The sequence below is a fragment of the Chrysemys picta genome, unplaced genomic scaffold, assembly GCF_011386835.1.
Source record: "Chrysemys picta bellii isolate R12L10 unplaced genomic scaffold, ASM1138683v2 scaf1111, whole genome shotgun sequence".
NCBI lineage: Eukaryota > Metazoa > Chordata > Testudines > Emydidae > Chrysemys > Chrysemys picta.
In genome coordinates this window covers 1-21,000 of record NW_027053818.1, presented here as the reverse complement: position 1 = coordinate 21,000, position 21,000 = coordinate 1, and the positions used below count along the sequence as shown (strand labels likewise).

At 49.9% G+C, this 21,000-nt stretch overlaps 1 protein-coding gene across 1 annotated transcript; it reads left to right on the top strand.

Annotated features, from left to right (window-relative positions):
- The first annotated feature begins 6 nt into the window (after positions 1-6).
- Positions 7-20,988, top strand: LOC101948190 (alpha-mannosidase 2C1). The gene is given in 23 exon segments (XM_065579940.1): positions 7-100; positions 1,713-1,836; positions 2,462-2,532; positions 3,027-3,204; positions 3,652-3,841; positions 5,249-5,355; positions 5,732-5,842; positions 8,106-8,198; positions 8,931-9,047; positions 9,438-9,533; positions 10,026-10,171; positions 10,443-10,566; positions 11,769-11,890; positions 12,908-12,993; positions 14,460-14,621; positions 15,051-15,133; positions 15,309-15,403; positions 15,882-15,986; positions 16,349-16,505; positions 18,666-18,809; positions 19,586-19,695; positions 20,350-20,429; positions 20,642-20,988. Coding segments are annotated over 22 exon segments (2,730 nt in total). The 5' UTR covers positions 7-100; positions 1,713-1,806; the 3' UTR covers positions 20,965-20,988.
- Positions 20,989-21,000: the final 12 nt, after the last annotated feature.

The window sequence follows — 21,000 nt, the reverse complement described above, 5'->3', positions numbered from 1 at the left end:
TGTCTCTCTCCTGCTTCCAGACCCCTCAGCGAATCCCACATGATGAAGCTGTCAGACAAGAATTCAGACCTACGAAAGTTGGGGACTCCTTTGGACCCACGTAAGTACCAGCCTTAGAGGAACAAAGTGATGTGAATTGATTTTTAACTGCCATTTATTTAAATGAGGAAGTGATGTGAAGTCGCTATTGTTTTTCCCCTTGAGGGACACAATGAGCTCTGTGTGTGAGATTCCATCTTTACTCCCCAGGTGCTGCAGATTAATCAGTAGGACTGTGTGCAACATCTGTGTGTATACAACTTATTTTTTTTCTACACCTAAAGATATCTTTAGCACTTTAATTTCAGGTTACTTGTATGCATATTAGCTAATCCTCACAAACCCCGGATGAAGTAGGACAGAAGATATATAATCCTTCCTATTTTACATTTGGGGAGAAACTGAGGGATGGAGAAGTTAAGTAACTTGACTGAGGCCGCATGACAAGTCAGTGTCAGAGGCAGGACTAGACTGCAAGCCAGGCACTCTGAAATCTCTTTGTTCAGCCATCTACCTCACTCTTTTGGATTCTTTCAGCTCCATGTTTAGAACTTTGATTTTGATTTATGTGTTGGACCTATCGGCAAATCTCCAGGCAGAACAGAAGGCCTGTGATAATGCTGGGGCAGTTAAAGGAGGTATCATAAATACCTGTTTCTTGAGTGCTTGTAATTTGGTTATAAAAGTAAACTCCAGACTAAAACTTGACCCAAAATCTCTGGAAGCTACCTGTCTCTGTCCATCCTGAGCCCCTCTCCTTCAACTTGACTCCCATGACAGCAGTCCCTGTGGAATACTTCATGTTAGGCTATGGAGGTGCGGGGAGTGGATCTTTGAGACTTGGGCCTTCATGAAATAGGGTTTATTTCATCCCTTTTCTCCCCTTCTGAGGCCTTTTCTTTGCCTGGTGGGTAGCTGCTCTATCCCTGCAGTCACAATTCTCTCTATTCTCGTTCCATGCTGGTAATGTGAGACCCCCTTTGTGCACCTCTTCTGCTTCCAGCATGGCAGCTCCTTTGTCCTCATGGAATTGCCACCTACAACACTGCCAAGCCCTGCTGCACTGGGGAATGCTGTGGAAAAGAGAGCTGATCTCAGTGTCCTGATTTCTCTGAGAGAGCAGGTCAAACTACTGCTAGATAGCTGCCTGATCCACCCAACAGCTGTCTGAGATGCCCTGGCTCTTTGGGACCTGGGTGGAATGTGTGGGTGTCTCAATCCAGTTCCTAGGCAACAGGTGTCTGTACTGTAAAAGCGCCTCTAAACTTTCCCCCCTTGATGATCTTCTGACTGAATGAGCCATAGAGAACAAACTGCCTGTCGATGTTCCTGGTGGGTCTGGCTTGATGTGTATGGGTGGAGGCTGAGCGTACTTGTACTGCTGCTGACCATGCCCTATCGTACCTGATCTATACAGAGCAGATCTCTGTTTATGGGGCTGTCAATTGAGCATCTTTCACTCTTAGGAAAAAATAAAAGCAAGCCCTGGAGGGATTGTTTCCTGTGTGTGTTTGTGCATTGGTGTCTGTACATACTATGTGATTTCCCCACAGACCTCCTTAGAGATTCTGCTGAGGCTGTAGTGTCTTGTGCATGTTAACCTTTCATAGGGAAATGCTTAATCATTAATGGCTCAACATCAGTTCAGAAGTGTATGTGCCTGTCATTTTTAGGTGGTGGACCTGCTGGTTTAAAGTGGAGCTTAGCATCCCCAGAGAATGGGCGGGGAAGGAAGTGCATCTCCTGTGGGAAAGCGATGGGGAAGGGATGGTGTGGAGGGATGCGCAGCCGGTTCAGGTAAGAGGAAGTGCCTGTGCCAATGCTAGATTTTTATGAAGTACGTCGTAGACAGTGCTGCAATCAATGCTGTTTCCATGACATGTCCTGTCTCAGCCCCTTATAACGGGGCTGTAGGAATTCCCTGCCATTTGTTACATGGTTTGAATCAGACTGGATTTTAATTTCCTCTAATTATATAGCACTTCCCTGTTTTGTGAGGTTTTTAATCCAATATTCCTGACCGTTGGTCTGTGGCATGGAATACCCATGGGATTGGTATTAACGCTGGGGTTGCAGCAGCTCTCCAGGAGAAGCCGACCCTTTCCACGATGTTTTTCGTGTGTGTTTGATGGGGGCATGGAGACATGTCCTAGGGAGTTTGAGCAAAATCTTCATTCAGCAGGGTGCTGCAAATGGTCTTTGTACTAGTTCCATAGGCAAACAGTGAGCACAATCTCAGTACGCACAACTCCATGGTAATCTGCCATGTGTCAGAAGGGGCCCCTCTGCTGATATGTATCAACAAGTCATGGGTTAGTGATGCAGAATGGCAGCTGTTCCCATTGAACCTGTGTTAACATCTCTGATGTGAGTGTTGTCATGGAGCTATTTTAACGTCCCTCCTCCCTGTCATGACACACAGGGTTTGACTAAAGAAGGGGAGAAGACCAGCTATATCCTGACAGATGGCCTCAAGGAGACGGAGCCTCACAGGTAAGCATTGATGCTTGCTGAAATTCAGGAAACCCCCACCCTGCACTGGTTGGAGGGCCTATGAGGTACTCTTGGCACAGCCACACCACACAGGGAAAGTGCCCAGGCCTCTCTGCTCAGAGCTGTGAGGACCAGTGATGCAGCATTGTCACCTATTGGCTGCTCAGCTCGTGAGGTAACATCAGGCAGGATACAATGACAAGGTTTATTGATTGCTGTGCTTCAGGGTGTGAGTTACTCACTAGCTAGGATCAGGAAGAAATTTGTCCCATGTGGGATAGTGTTGCACAGTTAGGTAGGTGTAATATGTCTGTCTCTGAAGCACTGGCCACCATTAGAGACAGGATACCAGACTAGACAGGCCACTGGCCTGGCCCGGTCCGACCGTTCCTGTGCTTTTGGCAGATCTTGTTTCCTAGTCTCTACGCAGAGAACACAGTGAGTTGCGCATTGATCTCTGGTGACTTCTGTTTCCATTTTTCTCATTTCTACAGTCTGACTGTCTACGTGGAAGTTGCCTGCAATGGTCTCTTTGGGGCTGGAAAAGGCAGCCTGATTGCACCTCCTGACCCTGACAAGAAGTTCACCCTGAACAAGGCAGAGCTTGTGGTCTTTAACAGGGATGTCCATGAGCTGCTGGTAGATTTTGAGATACTAGTGGACATGGCCAAGGTAAATACTTTAGTCCGCTGTCTCTTTTATTCTCCAGCTCCTCTACTTCCCTCCTCTTCCTTTTTTCATGACTTTCCCTTGATTTGGCCTCTTTCCCCCAGCTCTACCAAAAAGACCTGAAGGAGTAAGCATTTGCCATTGTAGCTTGTGTACAACTGGAAGTGTCTCTTTTGTCTCATCATGCCAGCTAACAACTGCAGCCTCTGAGTTCCAAAAAAGCGAAATTCGTACACCAGGGGAAGGAAACACCACCTCTGCGTCTATATTGCCTCAGGCTACACGTGTCATTGGTAGAGAGGTGGGAAGTTGGTAGGACACAGCTAATGGGCTGTCCACATGTGCAGCAGTTCAGTGTGCTATCCGTCACCTTGTATAGACTCTCAACCTGTCCAATATGAGAGTTGCTGAGCTAAGTGTCTCTCTCTTCTCACTCTTGCCCTCCCTCAGCTCCTTGGGGAGGAAAACCAGCGGAGCTTCCAGGCACTGTACGTGGCCAATGAGATGGTTAACCTGCTTGATGTCACGGACTCCTGTACCTTCCCTGCAGTGCGTCACCTCGCCTCTTCCATCTTCAGCCAGAAGAATGGCGAGAGCCAGCACACCATCCATGCTATGGGCCACTGCCACATCGATTCTGGTAAGAATGGGTCCAGGGGATGCGTGCTTACTGAAAGGCCTGTGGGTGGTTAGGGCTGGCCAGTGATGTTGGGTACTGCCAGAGGGGAGCAGTTCTCAGCTGAGCAGGCACTGAGTGTTCTGTAGAAGTGATGCTCTGAGCCTCTAGGGGAAGGGACAGGGAAATCTCAGCTATCAGCTACAAAATGTATGTAGCCGTTTCAGCCTGGCTGGAGATGGTGACTTACCACAGGGCTGGAAGGCATCCTTTACAAAGGGGCATGTCAAAGCCTTCCATGCCCATTCCTTACTTCCTTTGCCTGGCCCCTAGATTTCAAATTCCCAGTGGGGTTTTCCCTAGTCACGCTATTGTGGGAAAAGGAAGTGAGGTATCCAGGACAGGCAGCAGCCCCGTGATCTGAGGACTCTTCAGGACTTACTGCCATGCTTCAATCCATTGACATTTTAATAGTGTGATTTTCCCATGTCTTCACATCCCGCAGTGGTTGATTCTTGTAAAGGCAGCACAGCTTGGATCCCGGATGAGTAGGGCCATATCAAATTCACAGTCCATTTTTGTGGACTAAGCTATGACTTCACGGTCATAGCATTTTAAAAATCTTGAATGTCACGATTTCAGATATTTAAATCTTAAATTTCACGGAGTTGTAACAAAGCATGAATATGTATGGAAAAACGGCAAAATACAAACATGTAAAGCCCTTAAGTCAGTGTTTCTCAAACTGGGGGTCCCAACCCAAAATAGGGTTGCAAAGCTATTGTAGGGGTGGTCGCGGTATTGCCACCCTTACTTCTGGCTGCCTTCAGAGCTGGATAGCTGGAGCAGCGCAGCATTCAGATCTGGATTCCTGGCCAGCAGCCGCTGCTCTCTAGCTACCCAGCTCTGAAGGCAGTGCCACCAGCAGCAGTAGCGTAGAAGTAAGGGTGGCAAAACCATACTATGCCATCCTTATTTCTGTGTTGCCGCTGGCAGCGGCACTGCATTCAGACCTTGGTGTCTGGCAAGCAGCTGCCGCTATCCGGCCACCCAGCTCTGATGGCAGCATAGAAGTAAGGGTAGCAATACTGCAACCCCCATATAACAGATTTGAGACCCTCTTTTGGGTTGGGACCTCCCATTTGAGAAATGCTATGTACTTGTATATACTTTTGCCCTATAATATAAAAGAATATAGTACAGGATAAAAGTACACAAAAGATCGAAGTTTACGGGGGAGACCAGATTTCATGGTCTGTGACACGTTTTTCATAGCTGTGATAAGGCTCAGCTGTGTCTTTCCAGCCAGAAGAAGGCAGCACAGAATGGGCATTGGCAGGTGGCAGGCTGTGTGTGTATATAAAACAATGGCCATTTAAAATGGAACGGCCATGTGGCCACAGTGAGCTCAGCCTGCTTCTGTCCCTGCAGCCTGGCTGTGGCCATACGAGGAGTCTATCCGCAAGTGTGCTCGCAGCTGGGTGACCATCATACGCCTGATGGAGAAGAACCCGGAGTTCACGTTTGTCTGCTCGCAGGTGAGTTGTCATCTTCTGCTCCCAGGTGGGCAGCAAAACTCTTGAAGCAAAGACAAAAGGAAGGTTAGTGCATATTCGAAGGAGCATGGTAAGTGGCTGGGAGGGGGGCTGCTATGCAAGGGACTTCTCTATCCCTGGTCTCCAAGTTGCTTCTACCATGCTCCCAACCCCAGATGCCAGGTGCAGATTTCAGCCCAAGCCTCCTACCTGGCAGCAGAGAGCTGTCCTGCCAGGTCTGGGACCAGTCCTATTTGCACTGAGCTCCAATGCCTGCTAAAAATTCAGGTTTGCAGCTGCTGTGAGCCAGAAGCTTTAGACAAATTGGATAATCTCTAGAATAGTCTCCGGGTGCTTTATGGCTCGGTCTTCTTTGCAGGCCCAGCAGTTTGAATGGGTGAGGAACTGGTATCCTGGGTTGTACGCTCAGATTCAGGACTATGCCAAAGAGGGACGATTCATACCTGTTGGTGGCACCTGGGTAGAAATGGTAAGATCACAGCAGCCCTTCTGCATCGCCCTCTGAGTCTTCTCTCTAACAGATCAGTTACTGAGTCTCAGATGCCTTCTCTTAACATATTCTTTTGCTCAGACCCTCAAGGGAAATCGTGGGAGGGGTTTTGGAACCCAGACCCTAGCCTGGGGATCCCTCCCCTCTGGAAACGTAACCCTAACCCTACCATTTGGAACACTAATGGTACCTGAAGACCACTACCCTTTAGAACCCTTATCCTAGCTCAGGGACCCCTACCTTTGGGACATTAATCCTAGGCGTTGGGGCCTAGTACAGTGACCCCTACCCTTTGGGACATTAATCCTAGGTGTTGGGGCCTAGCACAGTGACCCCTACCCTTTGGAAACCTAAATATATCCTGGAGAGCCCTATACTCTGAAACCCTAACCTTTGCCAGGGGAGTCCTATGCATTGGAAACCTAAATATAGTGTGGGGAGCCCTCTCTGTTGGAACCCTAATGCTACCTTGGGGATCCCTACCCTGTGGAACCCCAACCCTAGCTTGGGGAGTCATACCATCTTGAATCCTAATGCTTGCTTGGGCAGCCCTGTTACCCTGGGTTTTCAGAACCCACAGCACTGCAGTGGCAACTTAACTGTTTCTCTCCAGGCAGTGTCAGGAATAAATCAATGGGGACATAGCTCTTCCATCTGATAAATGATTGGCACGAACAAGAGTGTTTTTACCTAAAACTACTTTTTTATTAGGTCTGAAGCGCACACACATATAAATGCTTCAGCAGTAGGACTAGAGCATTCCAAACATTTATATTTACCCAAAGTCTGAAATGGTTTTGAGTGATCACCAGCCAGCCTTCTGGGGGCCTTTCTATCCAGCTGATGGGGAGTTTAGGTGTCGGCTCCTTGCCTGAAGAAAAGCTTCCTCTGACTGCTCCAAAGCATGCTTTCTAACTATTAGATTTTCTCCAGACAAAGCGCATAACTCATAATAGCCTCTAATAGGCTAACAATTTCCCTAGCAACAGCCAATAACAATTCAATAACCATTCATTATTCTCCATATAAGCAAAGCAGCTTCAGCAAAAAAAACTGACACAAACAGACAACCAGAATCAGAGTCAGTTTTCCATGTTTCCCTCACCCACACACCTTCTCATGAATCTGTCCTTTCACTTTATCTGTCCCAGCCAGTGAAACTGCAGCTTGCAGGTTTTTTTGTTCTGTCTGCTTAAGCAAGGCCAGATTATTCCTATCTGGTGTCCTCGCTTACAGTTTATGGGGGCCTAAGTGAACAACATGGCTGCGAGTTATATCACATCAAGTTCTCTCACAGCAGCCCTACCCTGGGAACCCTAACCCTTGCTTGGGGAGTCCTCTCCCTGGGAACCCTAACCCTTGCTTTGGGGAGTCTTGTCCATTGAAACTCTAACCCTAGCCTAGGGAACCTTATCCTCAGGAACCCTAACCCAGGGAACCCTACCTGCTAGAACCCTAACTCAGTGAGCCTTACCTGTTGGAACCCTAACCGGGGAAGCCTACCCTCTAGAACTCAAAATTGAGGAGCCCTACCCACTGGAACCTTAACCTAAGCTTGCAGAGTCCTACCTTCTGGAACCCTAACCCTAGCTTGTGGCACCTGACCCTCTGGAACCCTACCCCTAGCTTGGGCTGGCCCTACTTGATGGAATCCTAATCTGAGTTTGGGGAGCCCTACCTCTGGAACCCTAACCCTGGCAGCCCTACCCTCTGAAACACTAACCCTAGTTTGGGGAGCTCTAACCTCTGGAAACCTAACACTAGTCGGGGCATCCTATTCATTGGAAATCTAACCCTAGCTTGGGGAGCCTTGCCCTCTGGAACCCAACCCTAGCTGAAGGAGTCGTATCCATGTGAACCCTAGCCTTGGGCGCCTGACCCTCTGGAACCATAACACTAGCTTTGGGAGTCCTACCAACTGTAATTCTAATCCTATTCCAGGGAGTCCTACACTGTGTACCCCTAACTCTAGATTAGGCAGCCTTATACCCTGGAACCATAACCCAGTAGCACCCTCAGCTATATTGTCAACAAGCTCTTCCCTCTCCCCAGACTCTGTTGCCCTCCCTCACCCCTCTGGAGGGTGTGTCATGACCATACATGACTGCAGTGTCTCAGCTGGGAGCTGTATGGATTGGGCCTGCCATGGGGTGCATGTTACTGGGGTGGCCACTCTCCTTTCTCTGCTGGCAAGTGGGGCAGGCGATCTGCACAGAATTCCTCAGTTGCCATTGTCTTCCAGGATGGGAATCTTCCCAGTGGTGAATCAATGGTGCGTCAGTTCCTGCAGGGACAGCGGTTTTTCCAGCAGCAGTTTGGGAAGCTTTGCTCGGAGGTACGTGTTCCTCCTCGGTGGATCCCCTCTACATGTTCCCTCTCTGGGGGTGGCGGAGGTGATCCATGTGGTCCCTTTTAGAGCTGATATTCCCAGTGTCTCTGCTTCATTCTTGGTGGGACACGCTCACTTAGGAGTGATCTATCTAAAGTATGTATGTGGCCCATCACCATCATATTTGAGTTCTTTCAATCTCTTTTGTATCTAACCTCATGCGCCCCTGTGGGGAAGGGCAGTGCTGCTATTCTCACTGTACAGATGAGGAAACTGAGGCACAGACAGGCCCAGTGACTCGTCCAAGGTCACACAGGAAGTCTGTGGCAGAGCAGGGACTTTATTCCAGATCTCCCAAGTCCTAAACTAGTGCCTGAACTGCTGGACCATCCACAAGAAATTCCAGCCGGAGGCTGCTAGGGCCTTGGATATATTAGTGCAGCGTACCTCTTCCTACTTCCTAGTACATAGGCCTTGGCCAGTTCATATAGCACCCACTACCTAGCAATATTTCCTCCAGGCTGAGGGGCCCTGTGGAGAGCACTAGGGCCGCAGTGATACGTGGCTGACTATATGGGGTATCCAGAATTTGGGCCTGTTCCCGTCTCTGTCCTAGAGATGTGTGGGGAGATAGGTGCACCCGGCTACATTGTCTGAGAGACACCTGAGCAGGTGACGGGGTTGTGTTTCTCTCTCTCTCTCTCTCTCTCTCTCGCACGTTCTCTTCTCTGCTCCCAGTTCTGGTTGCCAGACACCTTTGGATACTCGGCCCAGCTGCCCCAGTTGATGCGTGGCTGTGGGATACGATGGTTCCTCACTCAGAAACTCAGCTGGAGCCTGGTGAACACCTTCCCGGTGAGCTGGCCTTTCCTGCTGTGGGGGGCGTGCATGTGTGTATGGGAGTCTGTCCAGTGGGCTTGCATGTGACCAATCTTCGTACTAGCTGAACTGTTCCTTTGGCTCTCTGGGCATAGGCCCTCATTCAGAGAGCTCACCAGAGCTTTACGTGAGGCTGACTGGATCAGGTAGTTCATAGCCCACAACAAGAGAAGATTTGGCTACTGATCATATCATGGTAAGGTGCTGAAGTATGAAGCCAACAGCTTTGAAAAGTTAATGGTGGGCAACCAAAAGTTTATTTTCAGTAGCTCCCTGGACTAATGCGCCCCACTCTGGCTGTCCCTGCGGTGTCCCCCTGTGAGGCTGTAATAGACTCCCCCTTGGTGACATTTTGCTCTCTTCCAGCATAGCACCTTTTTCTGGGAAGGCATCGATGGCTCCCAAGTTCTGACCCATTTCCCGCCTGGCAATTCGTATGCCCTAAAAGGTCGAGTGGAGGAGGTGAGCGATAGGACATTGTAGGCAGATGGGTTTGCCTCTGTCTTTCTGTCCCAGTGTACCCAGCTTGCAAGGGAATGTCACCGCCATCTGGGCTGTAAACAATGGCTGTTGGAGGGGAGTGCCACATAACGAGGAGGTGGGGAAAGGTGATAGGACAAGCAGGTGGGGTGTTTGGAGTAAAGCCCAGATTTGTCTGTCCATGCAATGTGTCAGAGCCTTGAGTTTTTTATAATGAGCTGCATTTTAAAGCTAAATCCACGGGGGAGTGGAGAGTTGATGAGTCACTGCAGGAGGGCTCTCAACTTCTCCAGATTCTCCTGTCTCCCTGGGCCCTGGTGGATGTGTCCCGGGAGGCAGAGCTGAAAAGAGAATGAACATGGTGAGAAGAGGACAACAAGCTAGTGCCTGATCTTTACGCCTGCAGGGCTCTCCTTGGCTTGACTATGAGGGGGCCTGACACTACGTGTCATGTGTATATATAATCTTCTCTAGATGATGAAAACCATGAACAACAACAGAGACAAAGGCCGTGTGAACCACAGTGCCGCTCTCTTTGGGTTTGGAGATGGAGGAGGTGGCCCGACCCAGAAGATGCTGGACAGGATGAAGAGAATGAGTGATACAGATGGGCTACCCAGGTCTGGGGAGGCTCTACCCTCTCTCCTCATGTGTCCTTCAGAGCTTGGTGCTGACTGCCGACTCTTGAGAGCTTTTTGCTAACCCCTTTGGTCCTACCATTCTGGAGAGTGGGGCTGGAGGGAGCTGATGATTCACAGCTGGGGCTGTTGCTTTCCCACTTGCAATCCATCGACTTGTGCTAGGGAAGGAACCACAGGGCTCCTCATTCCCTCTGCAGGGGGCAGCAGCTGCTGAGCCTGTATTGTTGCTATCTGCCTTTCTCCCCCATAGGGTTCAGATGTCCACACCTGACCGGTTTTTCTCTATGCTGGAGAAGGAGAAGACCCAGCTGTTCACCTGGATAGGAGAACTGTTCCTGGAGCTACACAACGGCACTTATACCACCCAGACCCAGGTTACCATGCCCGGGATGGGAGGGGAGATAAGGCAGTGGGTGGAAACTATCTAGATCAGGTTAACTCTGACCAGTAGGGGAGCCTTCCACTCTGAATCCATCTCCTTGGTGTGCCTTCATTGGTGCAATTTAGTGCCATAGTAGGACCTGACAAAGACCTTGTGATTCTCTAAAGCTGCGAGCCCGTGTCATTTTCACAGTTAGTCCAATAGAAGTTATCAGGACAGAGCCCTATGTGCTACAATGATTGATGCTCTGACTGCACCAGGAAAATTTACAGAAAACTCCCATCGGCTTGTGCCCTAGTGTAGACAAGACTCTTGCAGATGGTCCGTTTTGAATGCCATTTCTGCTAGCCTTGTTCTAGCATAGACACACCCTGTTTCTAGTCGGTCTGCTTTCTAGGTCTCATGCACTGGCACAGCATTGGTGGGTTGGGGTTTTTAGCACTGCTTTTGGTTAATTCAGGTTTTCTTCTTTACAGGCCTTAAGTCTCAGCTTTAAACTATTTGACAGGGTCTCTTTGAACTGCGTTTGAAAACAAGAGGGATGCTCTTGTTTGAGCCAGAGATGAGCAAAAGCTGCTCATTGGATCTCGGGTTGATTGCTGAGCCACTGGGGGTTTTCCCCATAGTAGGAAGGGGCATTCAGCCCTCAGCTGAGTGTCTCTCTCTGCCTGACCTCTGTAAACATGGTACAGAGAGGCTGCCACCCAAGCCCCTTGTTTCCAAAACTGACACGGCAGCATTGCGTGCTGCTATCGATTAACAGAGCATTGTGGGAAGTACCATCTTTCAGAACAGCTAGCTAATTTCTGAGCGACTGTAATCTCTGCTGTTACAGTGGGAGGGGCTCTGGAGAAGGTACCCTCAGGGAAAAGAGAATCTCATTGCTATTTGTGAATACATAATAGAATCATAGGGTTGGAAGGGACTTCAGGAGGTCATCTAGTCCAACCCCCTGCTCAAAGCAGGACCGATCCCCAGACAGATTTTTACCCCAGTTCCCTAACTGGCCCCCTCAAGGATTGAACTTGCAACCCTGGGTTTAGCAGGAATGCTCAAACCACTGAGCTATCCCTCCCCCCAGTAATAGATACTGTCTACATCCTAATGCCTGATATAATGTTTTGCTACAGATGGTAAAAATCTCCTCTGATATAGCTCTTCCTAAAAACCTGTTTTCTCCTACTTTGGGATCAGATAAAGAAAGGGAATCGGGAGTGCGAGCGGATACTCCATGATGCTGAAGTACTGAGTAGTTTTGCTCTGACCCAGAAAAATACTTTCCAGTATCCTTCCATCAAACTGCAGCATCTCTGGAGGTAAAGTAGTTCGTCCGAGTGCCACCATTGATTGGATAAAGTTGCAGTGATAATCGGAGCCCTCCGCTGATACAGAAATTTGGATCTGCAGCTGTGATAATTAACTTGTATCTGACCTGCGATCCGCACTCCCCCTTTTATATGCATCTGCATCCGCACCCTACCTCACTGGTAGAGCTTTGCGCACATACAAAAATTTGGATCAGCATCCAATCCGCGATCTGCAAAGATGGTAAACAATACCACCGCCTCCGCGGATGCAGATATCTGCGGATATAAGTGGATAACCGCAAATTTGCCGGGCTCTAGCGTTAAGCACATTCAGGTATATAAAAAACAAGTGGACACAGTGTTTTCATTAGATGAGATAGTAACAAACAATATATTAAGTAGCAAACCAAAAAATAGCCTCATTCATTTATAGCTTAGACCAAACCCCAGGCAGTCTCTCAACAGACTGATTTAGAAGAATTCATTTTATGGACAAGTATGTCATAGTTGCCTGTATATCACAGGCTATTAGAAATACCCCTCTGGTCCTCAGGAGGCTGAACTATTGTGTGCCACAGGCAGAGACCAGGAGACACTGAGATGCCACCAATGTCCAAGGTTACTGCCAAGGCAGGGAATTGAAGGAACAAGTATATTTGTTTCTGTGAATTCCCAAACCTGTGCCCAGGGAATCCTCCCAGAAAAAGGCTAGGAATGCCTGGCTTGGGTGACTGCTAAGAGAGTTCAGGGTCTGTGAGCTGGCTGCACTCTCTCTTGTCTCCAAGAGCAGCAGAGCAGGGTCCATCAGAACTCACATTTTTGATGGATGGAGTGAAAGTGGTGACCTGAAGCCAGAAGGCCACAGTTACCATGTGCATGTGAGAACTGCCTGGCTATTGCAGTCCCCATCAGCCGGCAGCAAGATACAAAGGGCTTTGTCCTCTAGAATGAGGATGGCATAGTTCATTCATAGTGATACTAATCCATAGCTCTCTTCTGGTTCTTGCCTCGGTCCCCCGTGCTCAGGCTGCTGCTCCTGAATCAGTTCCACGACGTGTTGCCGGGCAGTTGTATCCAGCTAGTTGTGGAGGATGCCATGAGATACTACGCAGGTGAGGAGTGATTTGTGCTAAGAGGCTTTTCCTGTCAAGTGGGTTGGGTTCATTGTAACACCCTCTGTCAGGTGGGCTTTGAAAGGTGGTGTTCCTGCTTTCTGATCTGACTCCTTGCCTGGTTTGGTGAATGTTTGGTTGTGGTTTGGTTTTGTTACAAGCCCTACAGGCATCGGAGACTCCACATTAATAGGTGGTGCTCTTGGTGTTGGTAATAACTAATGGGACCCAATCTGTTTTCCTGCCCTGCGCATCCTGCTTCCACTGAGGCTGGTAGGAGGAAGGATGCCCATAGTGCCCTGGGCCGTGGCCCCACTGCACTCAGCCAGTCTGCATTATGCCATTTGTCGATACCCAGAGAAAACAAGCCCCAACTGTATCTGGTTACACAGAGTCTGGCAAGCAGAAGACCCCCCCCCCACCCCCCTGCAGGTGGAGACTCCGTGGCCCCAGGAGTCCTGTGACACTAGAAGAGACTGTGCATGTGAAGGGTTGGTTTGAGCAGTGGGGATGGGGAGGATTGTTGGGAGGTTGCTAGGAATGGCTGCAGAGATGCAACAATTCCAAGGCTATTCAGAACCATTGTGATCATCTCACTGACTTGTAGACTTTAAGACCAGAAGGGACCATCATGATCATCTAATCTGACCTGCACATTTCAGACCACAGAACCTCACCTACCCCTTCCTGTAGTAGGCCTCTAACCTCTGGCTGAGTTACTGAAGTCCTCAAATCATGATTTAAAGACTTCAGGTTACAGAGAATCCACCATTTACACTAGTTCAGCAAGTGATCTATGCCCCATGCTGCAGAGAAGGCAACTACCCCCCGCCCCCCCGGGTTTCTGCCAGTCTTACCTGGAGGGAAAATTCCTTCCTGACCCCAAATGTGGAGATCAGTTAGACCCTGAGCAAGTGGGTGAGACCCATCAACCAGACACTTGGGAAAGAATTCGCTGACCTCCCGTATGACACAGGCCAGAGAACTTCCCCAGAATAATTCCTAGAACAGATATTTTAGAAAAAAAATCCAGCTTTGATTTAAAAATTGCCAATGATGGAGAATCCACCACGACCCTTGTAGGTTGTTCCAAGGGGTAATTACCCTCACTGTTAAAAAAATGTATGTTTTATGGCCAGTCTGAATTTGCATGGAAGACGGAGGAATGTTAGGATGGTGCAAGGAGGGAATCCAGAGTTTAACTGGAAAAAATGCAGCCCAGAGTTAAACACACCAGTTGAATGGAAGGGAGTTGGGGGAATTAGGGTTAAGAGTAAAGAGAACTTGCTTAGTAAGATTAGGCATGATGGGGCAAATGGACAAGCAATTCTGAGGCCAGTGTGTACTACATCCTTTCTCTCACTCCGTTGTCTTTTTTGTATGTCTCTAAAGGGCCTAGCCAACTTTGGGGTGCTCTATAATTAACAATAGTCTGCTCTGAACTGAAATGCCTTTTCTTTGCCCAGAAATCCGTAGCATGGGTGGTCTCCTCATTAAAGATGCTGTTTGGTCCTTGTTTGGAGAACTTTTGCCGACTGGTCCCGAGACAGCAGAAAGCCTCCTTGTTCTGAACACTTTGCCCTGGGAACGGACTGAAGTCGTCTCCAGGACTGGAGCAAAGACCTTAGGTGCCATTGTCCTGCCTATCTAAAGACTTGCAGATCATCCCCCACAAAGCACAGATGCACCCTAAATCTTCTGGTGCGGGGGACAGGCGCAGAGCAGGGGAGGTGGACCAGGAAAAATAGACCAACAAAGTGATGGCTGTCTAATTCCAGTCACATGGAGGATACAGAGCCATTGCCTCTCGCACAGCTGAGACAGACATTGGCTTATCCATTATCTCTAGATCAGGGTTATCCATGATCTCTAGAAATAGGCTCCATCTCCCTCAGCATCACATGGAAAATTATTTTCACATGGGAAGCTCCTGGACATCAGAGCAGGGGGGAGGTATTTCCTAGTGAAGAGGGGGCCCAATGGCACACAGTGAGAGAGAAGACATCTCCTAAAGGGAAAAGCGTTTGAGTGAACCGCTCTGCCTCTCTTCCTTTCAGCCCTGGTGAAGGTGCCTAGCATGGGCTGCTCTGCCGTGGAGGATTCATTAACACCCCCTCATCCCGTGACGGTGACAAAACAGGTGAGCCGCCCTGTTGGATTCTTCGCTTGCACATCAGAAAGCTCCATGGGCCAAGCTCCTAAACTGGATTTGCAACACCGTTTTCAGTAACTTGTAGCATTGCACACACACACACTCACTCTTTGGCTGGTGTGGAGCCTGTGCTCTCTTCTGATTCTTTCTTCTTTCTCACCAGGCAGATGGCTCTGTGACCATGGAGAATGGGGTTATCGCGGCTCACCTGGACTCCATGGGGCGCGTGATGTCGCTTCGCTTAGTGCACTCGGGGAGGTATGACGATTATTCATCGTGTTTATTGCAGCCATTCCTGAGGGCCAATCCAGACTGGGGCTCGTTGTGCCAGGCACTGGGCAAATACAGGAGCAAATTGACCCTGCTCCAAAGAGCTGACAGTCTACATTGGTTTTACTTAACGTTCGTAGAATATGGATCTGCTCTCACTGAAATCATTTCCAATGATTCCATCTTGCCTGGACAGACTGGGGTGTGAAACCCAGTGGGGACTAATTTGAGGCCCCCTCTCCTCCTCAGTTTCATCATAACTAAGCCCGCCTGTGGGGCTTGAACATCAGTCGGCCAAATGAAAGGCTGGTTCATTTCTCCCACCTAGTCTCCTCCCAGAGAAGCTAAAGTGGCAGGTGTCTGTTTCCAGGCTGTTGGAATGTTGTTTCAGGTCACAGAATTCTTATGTCATCCACTGCAGCTTCTTGTTCCCTTGCTGATCCTCTGCCTCCCTGCTTTGTTTCAGAGAGTCAGTCCAGGATGGTCACTGCGCTAACCAGTTTGTGATATTTGATGATGTTCCCTTGTACTGGGATGCTTGGGACGTGATGGATTATCACCTGGAAACCAGGTAAGTGAGCAGTGCATTGTGGGTACTGGTACTTTTTTAGGACTCTGCAAAGCTCTCTGCCTCTTGGGATTGTAGCAAAGAACCAACTTCCCAGAGAGAGGACAAAACTTCTGCAATGGAAAACTATGTGCTTGTTCTTTCCAGCTCTTCGTGTCCAAGGGAGTAGCGTAGAATAGTGTAAGATTACACAGCACCTGGGAGGGGTTCTAAGAATTCCTCTGGTGAGAAAAATGCAGCCTCAGGTGGGGGGTAGTATCCCTGCTCCCCTCTTGTCTTCCGAGTGTAGGAGCCTTACGTTAACCTTTTGAACACAGAGCTGTCACCCCCTGAATCTTAACCCTTATGCTTGACATCTGTTTTAGGAAGCCAATCACAACCCTTGTGAAGCCTCTGGAGATTGTCCTGGCTGGGGGCCTGCGAGGAAGTGTGAAATTCTCTCTGCAGATCAGTGAGCGGAGTGTCATCACCCAAGAAGTCATCCTGGATGCCATGTGTCCTTATCTTCGATTCCTGACCCAGGTTTGGAAAGGCTTGTGCAGGCCACGCCCGCCTTATATAGACTGCTGTGGGGGAGGAGAGAATCCCAGAAGGATGAGTGTGTTGTAGGAATGGAGCATAGAGGTGGCAAAGGTGGATGACTGGGGCAAGGTCCAAGGAAAGGTTGCATCCTAGGCAAGCCAAGACCGGAACTGGAGGAGAGTCAAGAAGCAGCCAAGATAGTGAACATTCGTAACCAAAGACAGGCGCGTCTCCTCACTGGAGGCAACACCCATCACCTCTGCTGCCTCTCCTGGATGCCCCTATTCCCATCTAGCCTTTACTGCATATACTGCCAAACTTACCGAGAGTCTGAGCTGCATACGACAATCTTCAGAAGTTTGACAGCAGGGCATGCCTCCTGGGGCTTGGGGCTTCAGCTCCACTCCTGCTGAAGCCCTGCACCCTGGCAGGCATGCCCCAAGGGACTGGAACCCCAAGACCCCCCACCCTGCTGGGCAGAAACCGGAGGCAACATTGGGGGGGGCACGTGGGGTTACATGCCCCTCCAAATATTTGCCAGGGTTTGCTAGCCCCACTCAGTCACATGGTGCTGCCAGGCCGCTTCCCTGCACAGCAGCTGCGGCCATGGGGAGAGACAGCAGCACACAGCTGGGAGCTGCAGAGACAGACAGTGTTTTGCTGCTGCCTCTCCCCATGGAGCTAAAGCAGCGGCCCCTTGCTGCAGCTCCCAACCATTTGCCGCTGTCTCTCCACAAGGAGCTAACACCTGGGAGCTGCAGGCAGGGGCCACTGAGGGTAAGGGGTATGTGTGCCTGGGAGGGCATCACTCAAGCTGTTGGAGGGGCGAATGTTTTAATTTTGCCCCCCACACTCAGCAAGTGCCAGTTGTCTCTGGGAGAAGCCCTGAGCCTCTCCCCACTTCTCCTCTCCAGTCTGGTAGGGGGAAAATGAGGAGGTCTCGGGGGGGCTCAGTGAGCTGCATTTTAACTGTAAAAGAGCCACATGTGGTGTTGTACTTAAAGTACTGCACAGGATCTTTTCAGGGGGAATAAGACAAAACGCCACATTTATTAGTAATACATGTATTCATTAACACTGTATTATATGCATATAATATATTACACTTACACTCACACACACACACAAACACACTCCGTCTTGTTGTTACCAATTAGTTGCTCCCCTTAACTTCACTGGCCAGGTGAGTTAGATGGGGGAGGGGGTGGAGCCGGGCTTCTGCCGATCCGGATCGATGCTCCCATGTTGACAAGACGAGACCCGGGGTCCTCTGCAAGACATCTCACTTTTATAGCAGCTTTCCTCTTATGCAAATCTATACCAGATTCAAACTCTGTGTCTGTGTCCATTGGTCCTTTGTGCTGCTTTCTTTTGAGTGTTGTCCCAATGCTGCAAAGAGGGTGTTTCCAAAAGAAGGTGCTTGCTTCTAACCCCCGAGGCCGTCAGTATGTCTGCTTGTCTTTAATGAGCCCACTTGACACGTTTTATTGTCCTTGGGTCTGGCTTCCAGCCCCTCTCCAACAGTTGAAGCTGTCTGGAGGTGCTGCCTTCCATGCCTTGCTCATCCACACCTCATTCATTCAACAGGGCAATTGATTAAGAGTGGGGGGGGGGAGAGAGCTCTTGTTCTACTGCTAGCAAAAATAATTTTTCTTCTATCTTATTTTATCCTTAGGGGCTATAATATTATACCAAGGGCAATGCAAAGTTTCTAAATGAGGCTTTGATACAAAGTTCCATGAAAACAGATGTCACACGTGGGTAGACCCACCACAAGGTTATATAAAGAGGCACAATGTAAAGTCATATGAAAATTATCAGAGATTGATCTACAGTGGCTTGTGAGCCACAGTTTGGCCACCCCTGGCATATAACGAAGCACTTCGGAAGAGCTTTGGGATTGTTTAAAGCCACTGGGATGGATTGATGTGATCGTGTTTTCCCACGTTCAGAGACAGTAGAGTACAGTCCCAGGGCCAGTTTTAGCCCTTGCTCGATACTTTACCAGGGAACCAGGTCCCTGTTGGGTGGGGTTAACTAGACAATGGGGAGTTCCTGGGGAAGCTAGAACAGGGGAGCCACTGTGGTGAAGATGACGCCATCTTTCCTGTCTCCCCCACAATGACCTGAGCCTCCTTTTGGCCGCCCCGTTTGCTCTAGGTTGACTGGAATGAGGCTCACTGATTCCTGAAGGTGGAGTTCCCATTGCAGGTTCGGAGCATGAATGCAACGTATGAGATTCAGTTTGGGCACCTGCAGAGGCCGACGCACTGGAACACGTCTTGGGACTGGGCTCGGTTCGAGGTAGGAGGGCAGCAGGCTGGGCCCTGCCACTGCCCCAGCTCTCTAGGTAGAAATAGCCCTGATAGATCGACACCGTCCCTTCTTTCCCCACCCCGCGTGCCCTCTGAGAACAGCTCGCCTCGGACCACAGCTGCTCGCTGAACTGCTGCAGGGATAGGCTGTCTCCTGCGGGGAGGTGAACCCGGCAGGAGCAGGGTCCCCATATCCCAAGAGAGTAGAGCTTTAAGCAGGGACCTCAGTGAGAACAAAATCTTGGGTCGCTGAGTCAGTGTCGCTATTCAAATCCTTCCCAGCCAGGGCACAGATATGGCTTTCTACACTGACATAGCAAAGTACCGGCCTCCCACTGCCCAATCACAAGCTCCCTCCGGGGGATCCAGATGGACGCTCAACTGTCTCGGAATGACCTGTGGTTTGCTGTTGTGTGGAGCCAGCCTGGGGCAGACGAAGTTGCATTTCAATGTTAGTGGGTCATGCAGTTCCCCAGAGCTAGGGAATTTGCATCCTGGCCTCACTGCAGCTGCCCGTCAGTTTGATGAAGGAGCCCGATCTGCCTTTCCTTCATGGGGACTAGATTTCCAGTTACGCTCCTGATTGGTGATCTAGGCTGTTCACAGGGATTGGCCCGCTGCAGAGCCCAAGGGGCCATCGTCTGCCTCCCCCAGCCACCCTTTGTGTTCTTGGTCAGTAAAACAGTTTGCGTGGCACCCACCTTGCTCCACAAATAACCATCCTGGGTGACAGCCCCCTAATGCCAGGCCAGTTGTTTCCCCAAGGTGTGGAGTCACAAGTGGATGGACCTGTCTGAGCACGGCTTCGGGGTGGCATTGCTGAACGACTGCAAATACGGCGCATCGGTGCACAAGAACGTGATGAGCCTCTCGCTGTGAGTGGGTGGGGGGCGGGGCTGGGCAATGGATGCCTTGGGTTTACAATTCTGCTCGCTGGGGATGCTGCAGTCCCATGTGCACTATCGTTTAACTTTGCAAACACTGTGGTCTGCACCCTGTATATAGCAGCGGGATTGGACTGGAAATGGAAACTCTAGTGCATATTGTGCTTTAGAATGTGTCCCATTTATAACGGGATCCGCTCTCTGCCCCGTCCCGTCAAGTACGGAGCTGATAAGGTTTTGACCCTTTCCTGCAGTGGTCAGGAATTCATGCCACTAAGGATTGGCTGTCACTGATCTAGTTACTGAGCTTGCAGCACCTTGCTCTCTATGGTGGGATCAGTTTCTTGAATACTTTGATCCAAGTGTTGGGCCAGTGTTTGGTGACAAGTCAAGACAGACCCTAGGCCTCTGGCGTGTGAGTGCAGCGGGCGTTCGCAGTCTTGTGGCAGGAGCTCCTCCCCCAATGGGGCACGGCCATGGAGCCTGACTGTGGTGCAGTTTGCAGGGGTCCCTGCTGCGTGATGGAATGGCAGGGTGGTTTGACACCAGTAGTGCATATGCACTAGTGTTTAAAGGAAGTGGGGCTGGTTCTAGGCACTGCCAGTGGAAGAGACTCCACCCCCTTAATTCATCCCTCTCCTCCAGGCTGAGAGCGCCAAAGTCACCAGATGCCACTGCAGATATTGGACCCCATGAGTTCACCTATGCCGTGATGCCTCACAGGGGTGAGTTTCAGGGGCTGAGCAGCACAGCACTGATATGCCCCCTAGGAGCCTGCCAATTCCTGAGGGGAGCATGTGGGCAAAGAAAATAGCTCTCTCCCGTGTGGGACCGCGGCACAGTGCCTGCTCCCGTCTCACGGGGGATGGCGCTGTTGCTGTTTCTAACTGTGCTGAGCGCTTAACTCCTGACAGCTGCTGTTGTATTCTCTGTGCAGGTTCCTTCCAGGAGGCGGGTGTGATCCATTATGCTTACAACTTGAACTTCCCTCTGCACACCGTGCCAGCTGTGTCAGCGCAGTGTCCAGCCTGGAGTGCCTTCTCTGTGCATTCACCAGCTGTTGTGCTAGAAACCGTCAAACAGGCACGTGCCCCAAAGAGAGACAAGGGGGGCAGCGGTGTGTTGAAAGGCGCCAGCTGCGGTATCTGCAGACACACAGCACTGGCAGCTCTTGTATTAGCATTGTGCATTGTTACAGCACTTTGGATTGACAGAAGCCAAGTGCCTTGCAGGAGAGTTAGCTACAGCTCTCAGTCCTAGTCCAGTGATTGGACCTTTCCATTCATCCTTCATCTG